This window comes from Tasmannia lanceolata, unplaced genomic scaffold, assembly GCF_043159265.1.
Source record: "Tasmannia lanceolata isolate RefF3 unplaced genomic scaffold, GAP_Taslan_0.1 ptg000018l, whole genome shotgun sequence".
Lineage (NCBI taxonomy): Eukaryota > Viridiplantae > Streptophyta > Magnoliopsida > Canellales > Winteraceae > Tasmannia > Tasmannia lanceolata.
In genome coordinates, this window is record NW_027518695.1 from 15,172,510 (window position 1) to 15,189,539 (window position 17,030).

Sequence of the window (17,030 nt, forward strand, 5' to 3'; positions counted from 1 at the left end):
TATAGGGCATGGCTTATTGCCCAAGGCTCTGCACAATAATAAGGCATTGATTTCTTTGAAATATTTTCCCAATAGTAAAGTTAGTGAACATTCGGTTGATGCTTGGGCTTATTACAGGGCATGATTTAGAGCTTGAGCAAATTAACGTGAAAACAACATTTTTACATGGTGATCTTCAAGAAGAGGTGTACATGCGACACAGCTTGAGGATTGAAAAAAGTATGGGGAAGCTTGGGTGCAAGTTGAAGTTCTTATATGGGCTAAAACAAACTGGAAGACAACAGAAGGAAATCTACTTCAAGTTGTGTTTTTCGATTTGTTAATACACGGATGTACTACCAAGACCGAGTACATGATGGCAATAGAAGCTTGCAAAGAAGCGGTCTGGCTTCAAGGTTTGTTGGGTAAGATTGGAATTAAGTCAAAACCCAAGGATTTGTTTTAGGATAACAGGAATGTCGTTTATTTGGACAATAACCTGGTTAATCACAAAAGAACCAAACACACACATATCGGTTCAATACATGTTTTGACTTGGTAGATTGAAGGATCAATGTGTTTTGACTTGATAGATAGAAGTCCAAATAACAGTTGTATTATTAACTACACTAAGGAAGTCATTGTATTGTAGATATAAGGATCCATTTGTTGAAAATGTGAACCGAGAATGTAGTGGATATGCACACCAAGACAGGTCAAGAAGAATTAGGATTGGATTTTATCTTTTCTAGGATTCAAGATACTTGACAAAGCTAGTGATTATGCATCAAGATGAAGATTGTTAAGCTGGTGTCATATAATCACCGTTTTTTTTTAAAATTGGTCCCACTTGGTACCTATGTGGGATATTTTCTTTATTCTCACTACACATGGTGAAGGTGAAAAGAGAGTTAAAAGAAGGGGAAAGGTGTGAGGTTCTAGAAGGCAAAAACATTATTAAAAAGGGGTTGTTGTTCTTGAGGCTATTTGAGGATTTTGTGGGGAAGAAAAACCAGGGTTTCTACTTCTTGTTGGCTTCCCTAAGTGTTGTGTAGCAAAAATCTTCTTCCAATCTACTTCTTCTCTGTTGGTGTTTTTCTCTTGCAGCCCAAGCATTGTATTGGAGAGTTTCCAACTATTTATTGGCAGTGGCTTTTTCTTGTAATTGGAGTAGAGGTTTAGAGCTGGTTTGTAGGTGCATAAAAAATTAAAGAGGCGTTTTTCTATGGGCTGGTTTGTGGCTGGAAAAATCCAACCTAGTTTGTTTTTATTTCTTCGACCAAATGCTTTGCAAGCCAAGATAGGAAGCTAGAATTTTTATTTTTTTATTTTTATTTTTTTAAAAGCATGGTACTTTATGTCTTCATGAAGAAAAACAACCATGACAGTTGATATGAGGGGCCTGTAATGCTTATAGACATCTTATCGGATGTATTGCATCATGCTTAATCAAAGGTAAAAGCAAACCAAAGGAAACAGACAAATATGTTGGAAGTGCTAGAATAATGGAAAAGATGAAGGCTGCATCTAACTGAAAAGAAAAAAAATTCATGTAGTCTGTGTGCTTACATCTGTAAGGGCACAAAATGCTAACATCAATAGCAGGTATGATGAAACTACAGTGCAACACACCAAGATCCCAAAAGACAGTCACTAGAAAAACAACAGTATAACAAAGCACTTCAAATCACCAAATCCCCCCAATTGCCAATTAACTAACATCCCCAAAACAGTAATCATCCAGCTTATATAGTCAAATATTAAGAGCAAAAGCTTAATACCTTCGAAGACCGCGGTCGAGCATCCTGCCAGATGGGCACTCGTAAGCAACGTGACCACGTCCGCCACAGTTGTTGCAGATAACAATGCTCACACAGTCCCGGCTTATGTGACCTGGTTGGTTGCAAGTACGGCAAATAATGTCGCGAAAAGGCCCACCGGAGATCTCAGATGCCAACATTGACTTGGGGCATTGGCGTGCTAAGTGGCCAGACACATTGCAAATATTGCAGACAGGGTCATTGGGGCACTCGCGAGCTAAGTGACCGGTCTTGCGGCAGTTGTTGCATGCCTTGTCGTTGGTGCAATCAGCCGCAATGTGACCCTGCTTGTAGCAGTTGTTGCAGACTCTGGTGTCAAAGGGAGGAAGGCCAGGGCCAGAGCATTCTCGAGCAAGGTGACCCATCTTCCCGCACGTGTGGCAAATGGGCTCATTGTTGCACTGGCTTGCAACGTGCCCCGGCTCCTTGCAGTTCCAGCACAGGGTTTTTCCAGTGCACTCAGCCGCAATGTGGCTAGAAGTAACGAATAAATAAGCACCAATTAATGAGGACATATAACAGAAGGAACATACAAATAAAAGAACTGCTAAAGCAAAAGATAGAGGTGTGAAGCTAGAACAGTTTATTCACTGAGTATAGTGATACCCTAGGGGCCTGTTTGTTTTGGATTTTGAGAACCCATTGTGAATCCAAAACTGATTACTGAACTCAGAATTAAAAGTAAATTTGAGTCCAATAATCTGCTTTGGACTCACAATCGGTTCTCAAAATCCAAAACAAACAGGATTTTGACAACAGATTGCAAGTCCAAAACAGTTTTAAGTCCAGTAATCAGTTTTGGACTACCCGCATTCAATTTTGATTCCAATAATCAGTTCTCAAAATCCAAATCAAACAGGGTCTAAGTAAAGAAAATTCATAATAAGTGTAGCCTCTGTAAGTACCCATTACTCTTAACTAGGCACTCACCAGTCTCTTATTATATCCTACTTCTAGCATTTTCCAAGTGAGTGCACACCAACCCAGATTTGTCTGTTTCCTTTGGTGTTGATTGATTTATTCCACCGTCAAGAAGTTTTAGTCATTTTCAGAATAAATAATAAATCAGGCGACGCATCAGTGGCCAGAATGCCCTAAAACTTTTTCCTTTTATTTCAGAATGTAATTGATGGAACTACGCAAAAAACAACGGTATATGGTGAAAGCCATTTACCGATAAAAGCAGACTATTTGGCGTTCTTGCCAGATTGATGTTGCACTATACACCAATATTGGTCTCAAGTGCATGAGCAGGTGGCACAAAAGACGAAAAATGAGAAGAGTTAGTCATCTTACCCAGGAAGTGCACAGTTGTTGCAGACAGGCACATTAGGGCAATCCCTGGCATAGTGCCCCGGCCGCTTGCAGTTTTTGCAGAGAGAGTCCTGCCTGAAAAAATAATGGACAAATATATAATCATACTGCCAAGAAGATGAAAAACAGCCATTGATTAAGCACTTTCAAATACATGCTACAAGAACAACAGTTAAAGATAAAAAGTACTATTGAGGTACTTCTCAATGAAAACTAGAGATAAATATGCACAGTTTCCCCTACAGAAAAAGTCATACTATTACTAGCGGTTGCTTATTCATCAAAAATATTCAAAGCTCCAAACATGACTGTTATTTGGCTGATCACATTTTAAGATATGTAAACAAAAAGAATACCAAACTGTATACATTAAAAGGACCACCATTCCTTAAAAGTGAGAACTACTGAAATGTGCCACATCCACATCAACATGGCCCCATCTGAATATGTCCGCCTTCGGAATGAAGGCCTGATGCAGCCCAAATTGTAGGGCTGATTAGTTTCCATTTTCGTAAATGCCAATTAGATGGATTTATTTCCATTTTCTTTCATGCCAGCTAGGACAGATTTATTTCTATTTCCATGCATGGACAAATAAGGAATATGTCCACTCCATGCATGGTAAGGTCATTTAGGATTGAGTTTACTTTTTAGGTTGCCTTTAATATGAAGGGCCAATTTTAGATGTTTCTTATTGCTTGTATGAGATTCCATTTTTAGAATCCCTCTTAATCTATAAAAGTGGGTGAATGAGACATGTAGGACTTATGTTTTGATTATTAATTAATAAATTAAGAGAGAAGACATCCACTCTTGGAGTTTTCTTCTTTTCTCTCTATTTTGCTATCGTAGGACTACAATTTCCTATTTTCTTGTGATTTATCGTAGGACTACATCATCTGGTATCAGAGCTTGAGTTTGCGATCGAGCGTTCGTTGATGGCACCAAGAATGAAGCAGATAGCTTGAGCAGCGGTTCAAGATGCGAAGGAAGAATCCCAAGAGGAGATCCTAGCGCCGAGGAGGCAAGTAGAGGAACTCACGGAACAGTTGAGATCAGTTCATACTTCTTCCCAAGCCGAGATGACGTATCAGACGTAGACGTTGTGAGCCAACGTCAGGGATATCTGTCGCGACGACCAGTGAGGACTGAGGCTACCGGAGGTAATTCCAGGCATTGGGAATCAGGTCTCAAGACAGGGAAGGTAACACCAGACTTGAAACCATTATATTATTACTTAAGAAATCGTAGATTGGGAGTCACCACCTATCTATGACGAATATTCAGATGAAGGATATTTAATCCTTCCTAAAGTTCAGACGATGAGTTTTTGCCTTTCAGTGAAGACCAAGTGATCAATAAATCACTTGAATAGAGGACCAAAAGAGCTTAAATCTGACAGCAAATTAGGAGGATTAATAGAGATTGAAATTATGGGCGAATAGAAAAATATTACGTCGATTTCTTTATCAGTTTATCTTGACCCATTTTTATTAGATCCTATATTAAAGTCTACCGTGGTTACTCATGGCTTCGAGCTCATTGAAGATCAATAAAATATATTTTTTTATCTTGGAAATTATATAATGTGGTTGGGTCAATTTCATATAATGATCTTTCTTTGTTACTTCAAAATTCAAGGACGAGTATTTTTGAACCATGGAAGAATGATGGCGACGAGGACCACCGAAAACATGTGCTCTTTGGAAGGTTCAAATCTGAGAACGGATTTTCTCCAACCCGGGGAGGCTGATGAACCCAAATCGTAGGGCTGATTTGTTTCCATTTTCCTACATGCCAATTAGATGGATTTATTTCCATTTTCTTTCATGCCAGTTAGGACAGATTTATTTCTATTTCCATGCATTGCCAAATAAGAAATATGTCCATTCCATGCATAGCTAAATAAGGTCATTTATGATTGAGTTCACTTTTTAGGTTGCATTTAATATGACGGTGCCAATTTTTTATGTTTCTTTTTGCTTGTATGAGATTCCATTTTTAGAATCCCTCTTAATCTATAAAAGAGAGTGAATGAGACATGTAGGACTTCTAGTTTTTTATCAATTACTGAATTAAGAGAGAAGACATCCACTCTTGGAGTTTTCTTCTTTTCTCTCTATTTTGCTATCGTAGGACTACGATTTCCTATTCTTGTGATTTATTTTCGCTTTTCCGCCGTATCAGACTATATCAAGGCCCCATAAAACAAAAAAGTGGAGCCTCTTTTTCCTTCCGTGCAGACAGACATTGATTCCCCTTTCTGACTATATCAAGGTAGATTTGGTTGCTCATCACAGAAATGAAAATGTCTTATCGAGCTACAGCATGCGTGATATTATAAGGAATTGGAAGAAGGTATCTATGAAAGAACGTTGAAGGTGAAAACTACACCAAAATGAAAACTTTCACCTCACAGTTGGATTAGCTTTGATGGGAGCTCAGACGGTAATCCAGGAAGAGCCAGAACTGGCAAAGTGTTCCGTAATGGAAATGGCTGCACCATTCAATCCTTTTCTTGGCCAGCCTGCACATGTGGGCCAAATGAGGCGGGGGAATGGACCCTATTATGGAGCCTTAGATGGATTTGTCAAACACTGATTAGGATCTTTAATTATCAAGGGCGAATCATCTAATGTGTTGGCATGAGCACAAAAAAATCCCCGGCACCATAAAATTGAGGTACACGTATACATTTAGTGCATGTTTGGATGTATGCATTCTATTTTCTCAGGGGAAAAAAACTTTCCCTGTAATATAAGCTTCCCATTGTTTGGATAACTCTTTTTTAATATAGATAAGCTGGGATCGAACCCCGACCTAAGGGTGAATTTGGATAACTTATTTATTAAGTATTTTTTATTTCTATGTTTAAATTTTCTCCAAGAAAATACCCAATCACCTAGAACAACCCCCCCCCCCCTAAAACACACACATATGTGTGTATCCACAGTATGTTTGAGAAAATTGGAAAGGACTTGAAATCATAAAACAAGAGAGGGATGATCAAAAATATAAAAAGAGAGGACTTGAAACCATAGTTACCGGCGTGGGAAACGAATTCGGGAAACGAGAAACTAGAAACAATAGAAAATCGTATGAAAAACGTCTTAGGAAATGATGTGTTTTTTCCAAAATGATTTTCGTAAGTTCCACAAATGTTTCCTACACGTTTCATATGTGTTTTCTCCCAGTGTTGCATACGTTTATCACGTGTTTACACATTATTTACATAAGTTTTCCATATATTTTCCATGTGTTTCAGAAAAATTTCTCCAATTTTTTATCATATTTTGGAAACGTTTCCGAAACGTGTTTCCCTCATTTTAGGGGAAACGAGTTTCCCAACCGCGAGAAATGCGTTTTAGAGGAAACAGGTTTCCCAACCGCCCAAGGAGTTTCCGGCAACTATGCTTGAAACAAAAGCAGGCCTATTTATAGAAAATAACCAAAACACCAATATATTATAGAAAATGACAAAAAATACTCCAAGTTAGTATTAAATGAGAAAAATAGCATTATCATATGGAGAATAACTAAATATCTTTATATCTTGAAAATTTGACCAAAATACCCATATCTCATGACAAAAGAATAGCTTTAGAGAAAGTTTGTGTATCCACAATAAGTTAGTCAATCCACAGTATATTTGAGAAAAATAACAAAACTTAAGTAAAAAATTAAAATAAAACCTTAAAAATGGAAAAATATTAACACTCCTATTTTATAGGAAATGACAAAAATACCCTCTCATAAAAAATAAACAAAATATCCATCTCATTAGAAGCACGAAGCACGTGCAGGAGCGGGGAACCGTGGGGGTTTAGAAGAGTCTAAGGTTGGGAGCGCCGTGGGAGCGTTAATGTAATATTTTCATCATATCTTTCAAATTTCAAGTACATAAAAATAGTAAATTTTAACTATCTTATATACAAAATATCCATCTCATTAGAAGCACGAAGCGAGTGCGGGAAGCGTGGGGGTTTAGAAGAGTCTAAGGTTGGGAGCGTCGTGGGAGCGTTAATGTAATATTTTCATCATGTCTTTCAAAATTCAAGTACATAAAAATAGTAAATTTTAACTATCTTAAATAATCTTCCAAAATTTAAGTATATCAAAAGTAGTAATTTCTAACAGTCTTCATTTTTATGCCCTCTTTCCCCATGCTTTCTGAAGTATTGCCTCAGTGCTTGCTTCAACGAAGTACTTTGAACAGTTGGATGAGATTGATGTAAGTAAGTTGGTGAGGGGGGTACTGATGGAGTAATAGGAGCGGGTTGGGAACTGGGAGCGGTTTCCATCTCCTCGAGATCGCACTCCTTGGGAGCTCCTTCCTAAGGAGCGCCGAATCGAGGTTCCGAGTCGAGAGCGGCACCCCGAGGGAATATTCCTGCTTCTAAGATCCATCTCATCAAAAATGAACAACACACCCCTTTTCATAAAAAAATGATATAAAAAAAAGAGCAATGATAGATACAAGGGGGCCCTTGCATAAAGAGCCGCAGAAGGGCCCTTCATTGGATCCACCTCATTTTCAGTTACATTTTAAAATTGGTTGAAAAAGTAAAATGAGTTACATTTGATGATGTGGATCCAATCAAGAGCCCTTTTGCGTCTGTTTATGCAAGGGCTCCTTTGTATCTATCATTCCTCTAAAAAAAATACTCCTCTTGTAAAAAAATAAGTTAAATAATCATATCCCAAAAAAAAATTACCCTTATCACATAGAAAATTAACTAAAATTAAAATACCCCTATCCCATAGAAATTAATCAAAAAATACCCCCATCTTTTATTTACCCCTACCTCATAGCAATTAGGGGTATTTAGATCATTTTCTATGAAATTGGGGTACTTTCGTCATTTTCTACAAGAGAGGTAATTTGGTCATTTTCAATGGGATAGGATACTTTGGTCCTTTTTAATGAGATAAAGGGCATTTTAACCATTTTCTATGAGATAAGGGTCATTTGGTCATTTTTAGAGTTAAAGTTGCCCCAATTGCGATGAGTGACACGGATATAATGGGGCAACCTTGCCATTGGGCCCTTGCAAGGTGTCACAGACCGTCAGTCTGATGACGAGGTCCATGCGATACTTGCGATGCCTCTTGACAGAGCAAGTCAGTCAAGCAAGGTTGTAAGTCTCAAACATACAAAGCAAGCACAAAAAGGAAAGCGGAATTCACAAGCACACTAAAAGCAATTGGGCACAAAGTGGCAAGCAGTAATTTTTATTACTGAATTCCAAATGAAGTTACAATATGGCGTTGCCAAAGTCTAAGACTCCTAAAGGGACTCGATCACCCGTTGACTAGAATGGAATCTCCTCAAGGATATGCACCACTCGATGCCCAAGCAAGCTCCCAGTTAAAGGGAGGAAGCAACATACGTGCTTGGACAGGAGTGACTCCCAAAGGTCTTGTGGTAACGAATTTTTTAAGATACAACAAGACGAGCACACGCAACTATTATAATACCGACCGTGTCCCCACTATTAACATATACACACTTTGTACATATGGGACAGCAATTCACGGGCCATAGGCCCTGTGAACCACGCTGGATGAAATGGCACTGTGACAAAGAGCACCCTTCACATTATCATTCCTCTAAATAATTTTCTATGGGAAATGTTAACCATCATCAACCTAACTATAGAATGTAAAATTCCAAAAAATGAAAGATGTGAACCAAATAGTAAAAAAAACATTCAGAGAAAATATCCATAAAAGAACTTTCTAGGAAAAGAGTACTTCCGAGGAAAAAACTTTCTGCACATCCAAATACGCCCTTAGGCTACAACCACCATCAGAAGTACGTAATTTTCGGCGCAACGTATTTCTATTAGCCCTGATTCACATGAGCCACAAAGTAGAGAAGAGAATCACACCATCATCATGAAACTTCCTAGCACCTAGAGAAACAAATATTCATTATAATTCCTTCTACATTTTCTATATTTCTATCGATCTCAACAACGAAATCGTTTGCAGAACTTCCAACCAAGACGCAATATCACAATTTCACACAATAGTATTTCAAAGAGGCAGTGATTAAGCTATTGCAACGCAAGTAAATTTTACCATGCCATTTACTTCAGTTGTCCCCCGATCCAATTACCTCTTGTGATCACAAATATGTTCTAACAACTCAAACTTAATCAGAAATTAAATTAATGATAAGTACCATTGAATAAAAAACACTAGAAAACAGCATGCAAATATTGTAAAGAATTTTCTCATTATAAATAGATTTGCCTCTGCAAAACAATAAATACATACCAACTTTAGTGAAGTAAACCTCCGTCTTTACTAATGTTTCATTGTATTGAACAAACTTATGTAAGGATGCAGAAAAAATAAAAATAAAAGAAACCACCAGATTCTTCAAAAATTGTCAAATGAGCACCCACTATTTGTTGCCTTCCAACCCAATGTAAACAAAACTCAAAAAAATCAAATGCAACCATTCAAGTAAAACCAATAACTAAGAAAATTTTATATCTACAATGGATGAGAGGAAGTTAAGGAAATGATATAGCTCAAGGACAAACCTGTAACTACGACGATCTCGATCTCTTCTATAAGGCGCATCACGATAAGACGTACGCTCGCTACTACGGAACCGCCGGGCTCTTGGAGGGCTCCTGCTCCTGCTGCTGTCCTCACTCATATTGGAAAATCCAACAAAATTCCTCCAAAACCCACAGAACCAAGACAAACACCGCCTCCAGCAATCAACAATCAACAACCGCCAAATGTTCCTCCTCCCTATCCACACCGCAAAACCAAGCCACCCCCATAAGTCCAAAACAATCTACCATCACTCCAACAAAACCAAGCTCAAAAAACCCAAATTTCCAAATGCGCCAGCTCAACAACACCAAACTCAAAATCCATAAACAGTAAAGAAAATGAAAATAACAAATAAAATAATAAATAAATTCCAAGGTCTCATAAAACCTAAAACAAACCAATTCCAACAATAACATAATCACAGAACTACCCTCTCCAATAACATCGGGAATCGAAAACCCAAACCCTAACATTGACCCTAATCTCCAAAAATAACTTCAACCTCAAAAAAGAAAAAAAAAATCGTCTGGCCTCCATAAATGAGCTTGCATAATCTCAAGAAAAAAAAAGTTTCAAGCAGAAACACAAGGCTGGCTCTCCAACACCGATAATCAAGAACCCCAAACTCAACATAACCCTTATTTCCAAAACCCTAATCTCTAAAAACCATAACCTAGTCGAACCCTAATAAATTCAATCTCAAACAGCAAAAGGTAAACAATCTATAACTTTCGAAGAATGCATATCCCTATTGTCGAAAAAATCAACATTATGGACCAATATCACCCTAAATCCAAAACCCTAATCTTAAGGAACCAAAACCCTAACACGAAACCTAACCCTAACTTCAACCAGAAGCTCCAAAATCAATATCGTCTACAAATTCCCATGAAAGTCTATCCTATAATCCCACCAACCCTTCAGCGATCTAAAACAGAAGATCTATTCAGAAGTGAAAAAAAAAAAAAATTCATAAGATAACCAAATAGATTAAGGCACCGAACCTTGCAATTTCTGCCCTCAAAGATAACGGAGTACCGAGGAGAGCAAAAGAATGAAGCCCTAGAAAAAGGAAAAGATGAGAGAATATATAGAAGAAAAACAAAACCAAACCTAAAAAGAGAGAAGCTCTAGAAATGGAAATTTTGACGGGAAAAAATGATTCTCCGTATAATTACAAGTGGGCCCACCTACATGATGATCCAAAAGGACCAAAACCACGGCTGTCAACGGTACCTTAAGGTCCTACCAAAGGATCCGGATCCAGAGGGTTGAGAATGGACAGAACATGTGGGTCCGTTGGTGTCTCCCAACTGGGACATGGACACAAAGACAAATTTAGGGGAGGTGATGTATTCACCCCCTTTTCTTCCCGGTCCACTCCCCCACTGGTGTATTTATTTACACTAAAAGGGGTGGGGTGGAGGATGTTGAGGAGTTGAATATGTCATTTCCTCAATTAAGTCGGATAAGAACCAGATAAAAGGGCAAAACGCTCGACGGGAGGGCCTTAGGATAATTGATATCTGCACTATCATGTTTTAATAATGGAACAAACTCAGCTTGTCTTTGCTTTTTGGAGCTTTTTGGGAAATGTAATAACCTCTGACAGCTGTTTAAATAATAAAAGACAGCTGAGTTGTTTAAAGCCAGATGCTAGATATGGGTATTTTGGACACTAGTGATATTTGCATTACCATATTTTGATAATGAGACACGATCACCTTGTCTTTTCATTTTTAATTGGCTGCGGAGAATTTTTGGGAAATGTAATAGCTTTTGACAACGGTTTAAATAATAAAATATACAGTGAGTTTGTCTCATTATCAAAACATGGTGGTGGGAATATTAGTGGCCCTTTCGATATGTGACATATAATATAACAATTGACACAAGGGGAGTTGTAGGGGGCCAAAACCCACGACCAATAACATCCACCAATCTACCACCAGCGAATACACGGAAATACCCAAGATCTTGCACTACAAGATGGAGAAAATCATGCCAACATACCACAACCACAAAGGGAGCAAATGGATGTGAAGACGGCGTTCTTACATGGTAATCTTCAAGAAGAAGTGTACATGTGGCAACAGAAAGCTTGCAAGGAAGCGGTTTGGCTTCAAGGTTGGATGGCTGAGATTGGCATTGAGTCAGAACCCATGGATTTGTTTTGTGATGGCATGAGTACCGTTTATTTGGCTAAGAATCTGGATAATCATAGAAGGACCAAACACATATTCGTCCAATATCACTACATTCAGAAAATCATTGAAGATGGAAGGATCCGATTGTTTACAGTGGGAACCAAAGAGAATGTGGCGGATACGCTCACTAAAGTGGTTCAAGGAGAGAAGTTAGAGTGGAGCTTGACTTCTCTCGATATTATGCCAAGGTAAGTTTGGTGATTTGGCAATGGCAGGTGGTGATTTTCTTTCAAGGTGGAGATTGTTGGATTAGTGATATAAACTCACTTGGAATTAATCTCTTTAAAGAGGGCATTCTTGGAATGTGCTTTATAAGACAATTAAAGATGGCTTTTAGTGACTCATTCCAACTCGCCCATCGAGGCTTGAGTATCATCTAACCTCATCGAGGCTACGATCTATTGGCTTGTAAGCCCTCTTCGCGACACATCAACAAGCGGTGTCTTTTTCAGCAATCAGTCTCAGACATCTTCAGACATTCGTCAACAACACCATTAGGGGATATTCATCATCAAACTTCGGCAGTGCCCTTCAAATCAAATGATTCTATTCTTTATGGGGAAATCTAGAGGAAATTCTAGTTTCATACTGGGAAATTTCATTGTAATCAAACGTATATCGATTTTCGATCCATGAACTTTTGAGGGGGCATTGTGACCTGGTGGTCACGGGCTCGAGTCACGAAAACAGCCTCTCTGCAAAGCAGATGTAAGGCTGCATACATCTAGCCCTCCCCAGGCCCAGCAATGGCGGGAGCCTTGTGCACTGGGCCGCCCTATATGTTTGAGGAGGCACGTTAGAATACTTGAAATCACACCATTGGATCATCATGGTGGTAGATTAGGCAAGTTGGTTAAAGGAGGAACCTTGCTAGAATAGGCACCTAGATTGAATTAGTAACAGGGTAAGAATATAATATTCCACTACTATCTCTTTCCATGTCTACCATGATCTTCTTTCTATGTTTATCGTGTAAGTGCTCTGCATAGCAACATTGATTCTCTTTGTAAATCATTCAAGTTTAGCGGAAAATCCAAAACTTATCATTAGTGCATCCGAAAACTGTGCATACACAATTTAAACTATTAAGAACTCTCTCCTTTATTTTGTATTTACGTAGGTTAGATTTAGTATTGGGAATACGATATTAAAGAAGAAGGAAAATGAGTTTACCAGTTGCATGAAATTTATGTTTTGAATTGATAATACTAGATATAAATATTGTTTTGATGGGGACGACTAACATGATATAACTAAAGTGATATTATTGATGATTTGCATTATTGACTACTCAATTATTGTTTATCATGAATGTTTTTATGTAGAGTATTCTGTGCTACCTATTACAGCTATAAAAAACCAACTATTTGTTGTTGAAGGCATGTTTACAGCTGGCAGTGATTTTGTTGCATTTTGAAGCATTGTCTTCTTTATCGTTAATGGAGAAAAATGACTAAAATGCAAGAAGGTCAAAGAAAATTAATAATTAGGTCTATGACAATTAAAATTAATTATTCGATTTTTTTGAATAACAATTGAGGAGGTTAATTGGGAAGACATGGTTGAAGGATGACAGTAGTCTGTTACCTATCTTTAATTATTTATGGTGATGCGTATTTTACCTTGAATGTGTATGTTGTAGCCCAAATAAAACTGAAGCAAATTTTAGGAAGAGAAAACATAAATAATCATCTAAAGAATCATGAGAGATAGGGGTGCAGCTCAACGATTATTCGGAATTCGGGTTGAGCTTTTAGCTTAAAATCGGGGCTGATTAGGGTTAATTCCAATTCATTTTTTAGCAAAAGCTTGACCCGACCCAAGTTGCACCCCTAATGAGAGATGATGTAAACATCACAAAGTATAAAACTATAAAAACTCAACACAAATCTAAAGTTATGATTTATTATATTTGTACAAGTTAAATCGAGTAATGGAATGCTTTGATATGTTCATTCATATATACCAAAAGCGATAGAATGGGAATTCAAAAGGACACCTTCAAAAAAATGATAGAATGGAAGTTACGAAAATCGGGTAGCCAATATTATAAAGTGGTGAATCTAAGATCCTATGAGTATATAGTTATTATTGTTTCTCTATGTTTAGTTGAAGAAAGAAAATTCTGGGTGGCATTGAAAACAATTTCCAGTTGAAGGTATGCATATGTGCTAAAGCTCTATGTTAAAATCTTGGTTTGACACTAGCCTACTTAATAATGCGAATCAAGGTCATTATTTTTAAATTTATAGCTTAAAGTACCATTATGTTTGCTTGTCCACAATATTAATTTAGTAATTATTTTGATTAAATATAGTTGCTATAGATGTATTGATCAATATGCACAAGGGTATTCTAATTTTGAAACTTTAAAAATAATGAACTTCGAATAGTGCTTCGATGGCAAATGCTAGAAGATATGGGTATCAGAGATGTATTATATATGTAACAATTGCAAGAAAATTGATTATGATTTGTATATGTAATAAATACATTAACTACCAGAGTATTGAACAACATCAAGGAATTGCAAAAAAGAAGAAGAAGATATTATTCAATTATATATTTTTTAAAGATAATAATCAATTGTATTTATGGGTATTAAATTGAGAATGACATATTGAGCAGTGGAGTATTGAATTATAACATGTAGAACAAGACGATGCGGTCAATGTATAATAAATATACAGCTAATAATACAAACTCGGAGTAGAAGTTAAATTGGGTAATATGATATTTGAATGCAATATTATTTTTATGAAAATAAAAGATTACTTGGGTGTGAAAACTAAATAATTTTGGCTGAGTTTAGTACAGGCATTCATTCTAGTTCTATTCACAACAGAACTTACATATTACATTACGGCTCTAATACTCTCATATACTCCCCAAACTACTCAGTTGATGGATGCAATAGTTTGGAATGAAGCTCGTGAAAATGAGAAATACATAAACCTTTAATGGAAAAGGTCTACAAGTTGTCTGGTGCTCGAAACATTAAAAACCTAGCTGTCCACATGATATATGAGGGTATTAGACTTGTAGTGATATATTCAAGCAATAATCTAATTAATATGTACGTATTGTATCATTACACACCAACACTGGCACCTTGCACGTGCAAATGCATGGATAAATCAAGTAGGTCCTTGCTCTCAAGAGACAACAACAACATAAGCCTAAACGAATGAAATATGAAAATATAAAAAAGTAGATGACAAAAAGATGACTTTGATGAGATAAATATACCTTATGATATTGGCTCTAAATTCAAAACTACCATCTTTACATAGTAAACCCCAACCTATACCTTCTGATTAGATCACAAGTAAAAGTAGAAAACCACCTTATTGATTTGAAAAGAAATAATACATGGTGTTAGGGTGAAAATCCGACCTCCAACAGGGCACCGCCATGTGGCTCCGAGGTGGTCGAAGGCCAGGACAACTAAAATGGTAATTGAGGGCACACAGGTCATTTCACACCTCGTCCCGTAGCCCTAACTTATAAACCGTGTCCAGACAGACAACTTGTTGACGTTGAGGATGAAGATAGAAACCAGCATCTAAAGTAAGTTGTCCAATCACAAGGACTCCACGGAAGGCAACCTTCCAAAACTACCTCCGACTCCAAGTCTATAAAAGGGGGACCCCTGACCAAGACAGTTATCTTATGGACTCCTATTCGCTCATCACCTTCCTCTAGTTCTTCTTGCTCCATGCGCTCAATTCAAGCTATTTGGTGATGCATACTGACTTGAACATCAAAGGGTTCCCCTAGAGTCCAAACTCCTCGCTCTCTAATGAGTTTGTGTTGTGCTTACAAGTCGTCCGCATCAATCAAGCCCAGTGTCGGAGCTTCCCCGAGGCTTGAGTCCTAATTCCTGCATCAACACATGGTATTGTCCCGATTCATGAGTTCTATTCTTAATTGAAGATCAAATATTTTCCATAGTAGAGTAGTGAACATTCGAGAATTGCATGCCCATTAATTCATTACATAAATCATTACACATCCTTAGTGACTATTGATCAATTCAACACTGTCTCGACCATCAACTCCTGACAACAAATATCACGGAATTGCAAATATAATGAAAAGAAGATACACGAGAAGTTCGATGAAAGTGAAATCCCTCTCTTTCTGAGGCAATCCTATACCCTCCATTTTGTTAAATTTTTATATTGTTGTTTTTTTTTAACTCTTTGAGCCATCTATTTTACTATAATAATGATGATGTTGTTGTTGATGATTATAATGATAATAAGGCTATTGATGGGCACTACCATGTTTTGATAATGGGGCAAGCTCACCCTGTCTTTTCGTTTCTAAGTGTCTGCTAAGATCTATCTGTGAATTGCAATAGCTTTTGAAAGTTGGTTAAACTATAAGAGACAAGGTGTGTTCGCCTCATAATTATAACATTTGATGGAGAAGATATTTGGGGAGCAGTTTATCGATGGTAGGGTCATATGAATGGTCTAGATCGCTAAAATAGTCGCCCCATCAATACTATTGCCATAACTCAGTTTCCTCTGGAATAGTCCTGAACACTATTGCCTTGTTTAGTTTGCATGAATTTTTTGGAAATGTTTAAAAAGGAAAAATATTTCTAAAAGTTCCTACATTTTTTATGTTGACTTTTCTTTAAAGAAAAAGTCATTTGTAATTTAAAATAACAAATCTTTGTCTTTTTTGGCTTATCTTTTTGTGACCTACTTTATGTGTTTGAGGTTTTTCACCAAAAACTTGAATCTCCCTGCAAATTGGCTAAAGTCATGTGAGAACCTTTAGTCCAAGATGGGAAGTGTGAGAGGAAGAGAGTGGCCATATATATACTTTCACTCTCATTGTCTTGTGAATGAGAAAGAGGAAAGGAGGATCCTACGTGCATGAATCACCCATTTGCCCCGGTAAGATTTTGGTCATACCACACACGCGCGCAGCCGCCGAGCGCGTGCGTGGGCTCAAGTCTTCTTTTCTTTGATTTCTATTTTTTTATATTTGTTCTCATTTAACTTAACGAATTTTTAAACGTTGTCTAATGTTTTTGTTACCGTTTGAGAAACGGTGTAAACGTGGTCTAGTGGCCATTTGGGAAACGTCATTAACGCATTAAAGGGTGAGACATTTC

General features: G+C 37.4%; 1 protein-coding gene across 1 annotated transcript; it reads right to left on the minus strand.

The window, feature by feature from the left end:
* Window positions 1-1,482: 1,482 nt before the first annotated feature.
* Window positions 1,483-10,850, minus strand: LOC143850964 (uncharacterized). The gene is made up of 4 exons (XM_077360271.1): window positions 10,694-10,850; window positions 9,668-9,884; window positions 3,096-3,188; window positions 1,483-2,273 (listed from the first exon to the last, which is right to left on the minus strand). Exons 2-4 carry the CDS (start codon window positions 9,784-9,786, stop codon window positions 1,754-1,756), a joined length of 732 nt encoding a protein of 243 aa, XP_077216386.1. The 5' UTR covers window positions 9,787-9,884; window positions 10,694-10,850; the 3' UTR covers window positions 1,483-1,753.
* Window positions 10,851-17,030: the final 6,180 nt, after the last annotated feature.

Excerpts from the sequence above, each read along its gene's own strand:
- LOC143850964 (XM_077360271.1), bottom strand. The coding sequence starts at position 9,786 with ATGAGTGAGGACAGCAGCAGGAGCAGGAGCCCTCCAAGAGCCCGGCGG. Across the intron at positions 3,189-9,667 it reads CGAGATCGTCGTAGTTACAG|GCAGGACTCTCTCTGCAAAA; the intron begins GTTTGTCCTTGA and ends TTATTTTTTCAG. Across the intron at positions 2,274-3,095 it reads AACAACTGTGCACTTCCTGG|CCACATTGCGGCTGAGTGCA; the intron begins GTAAGATGACTA and ends CGTTACTTCTAG.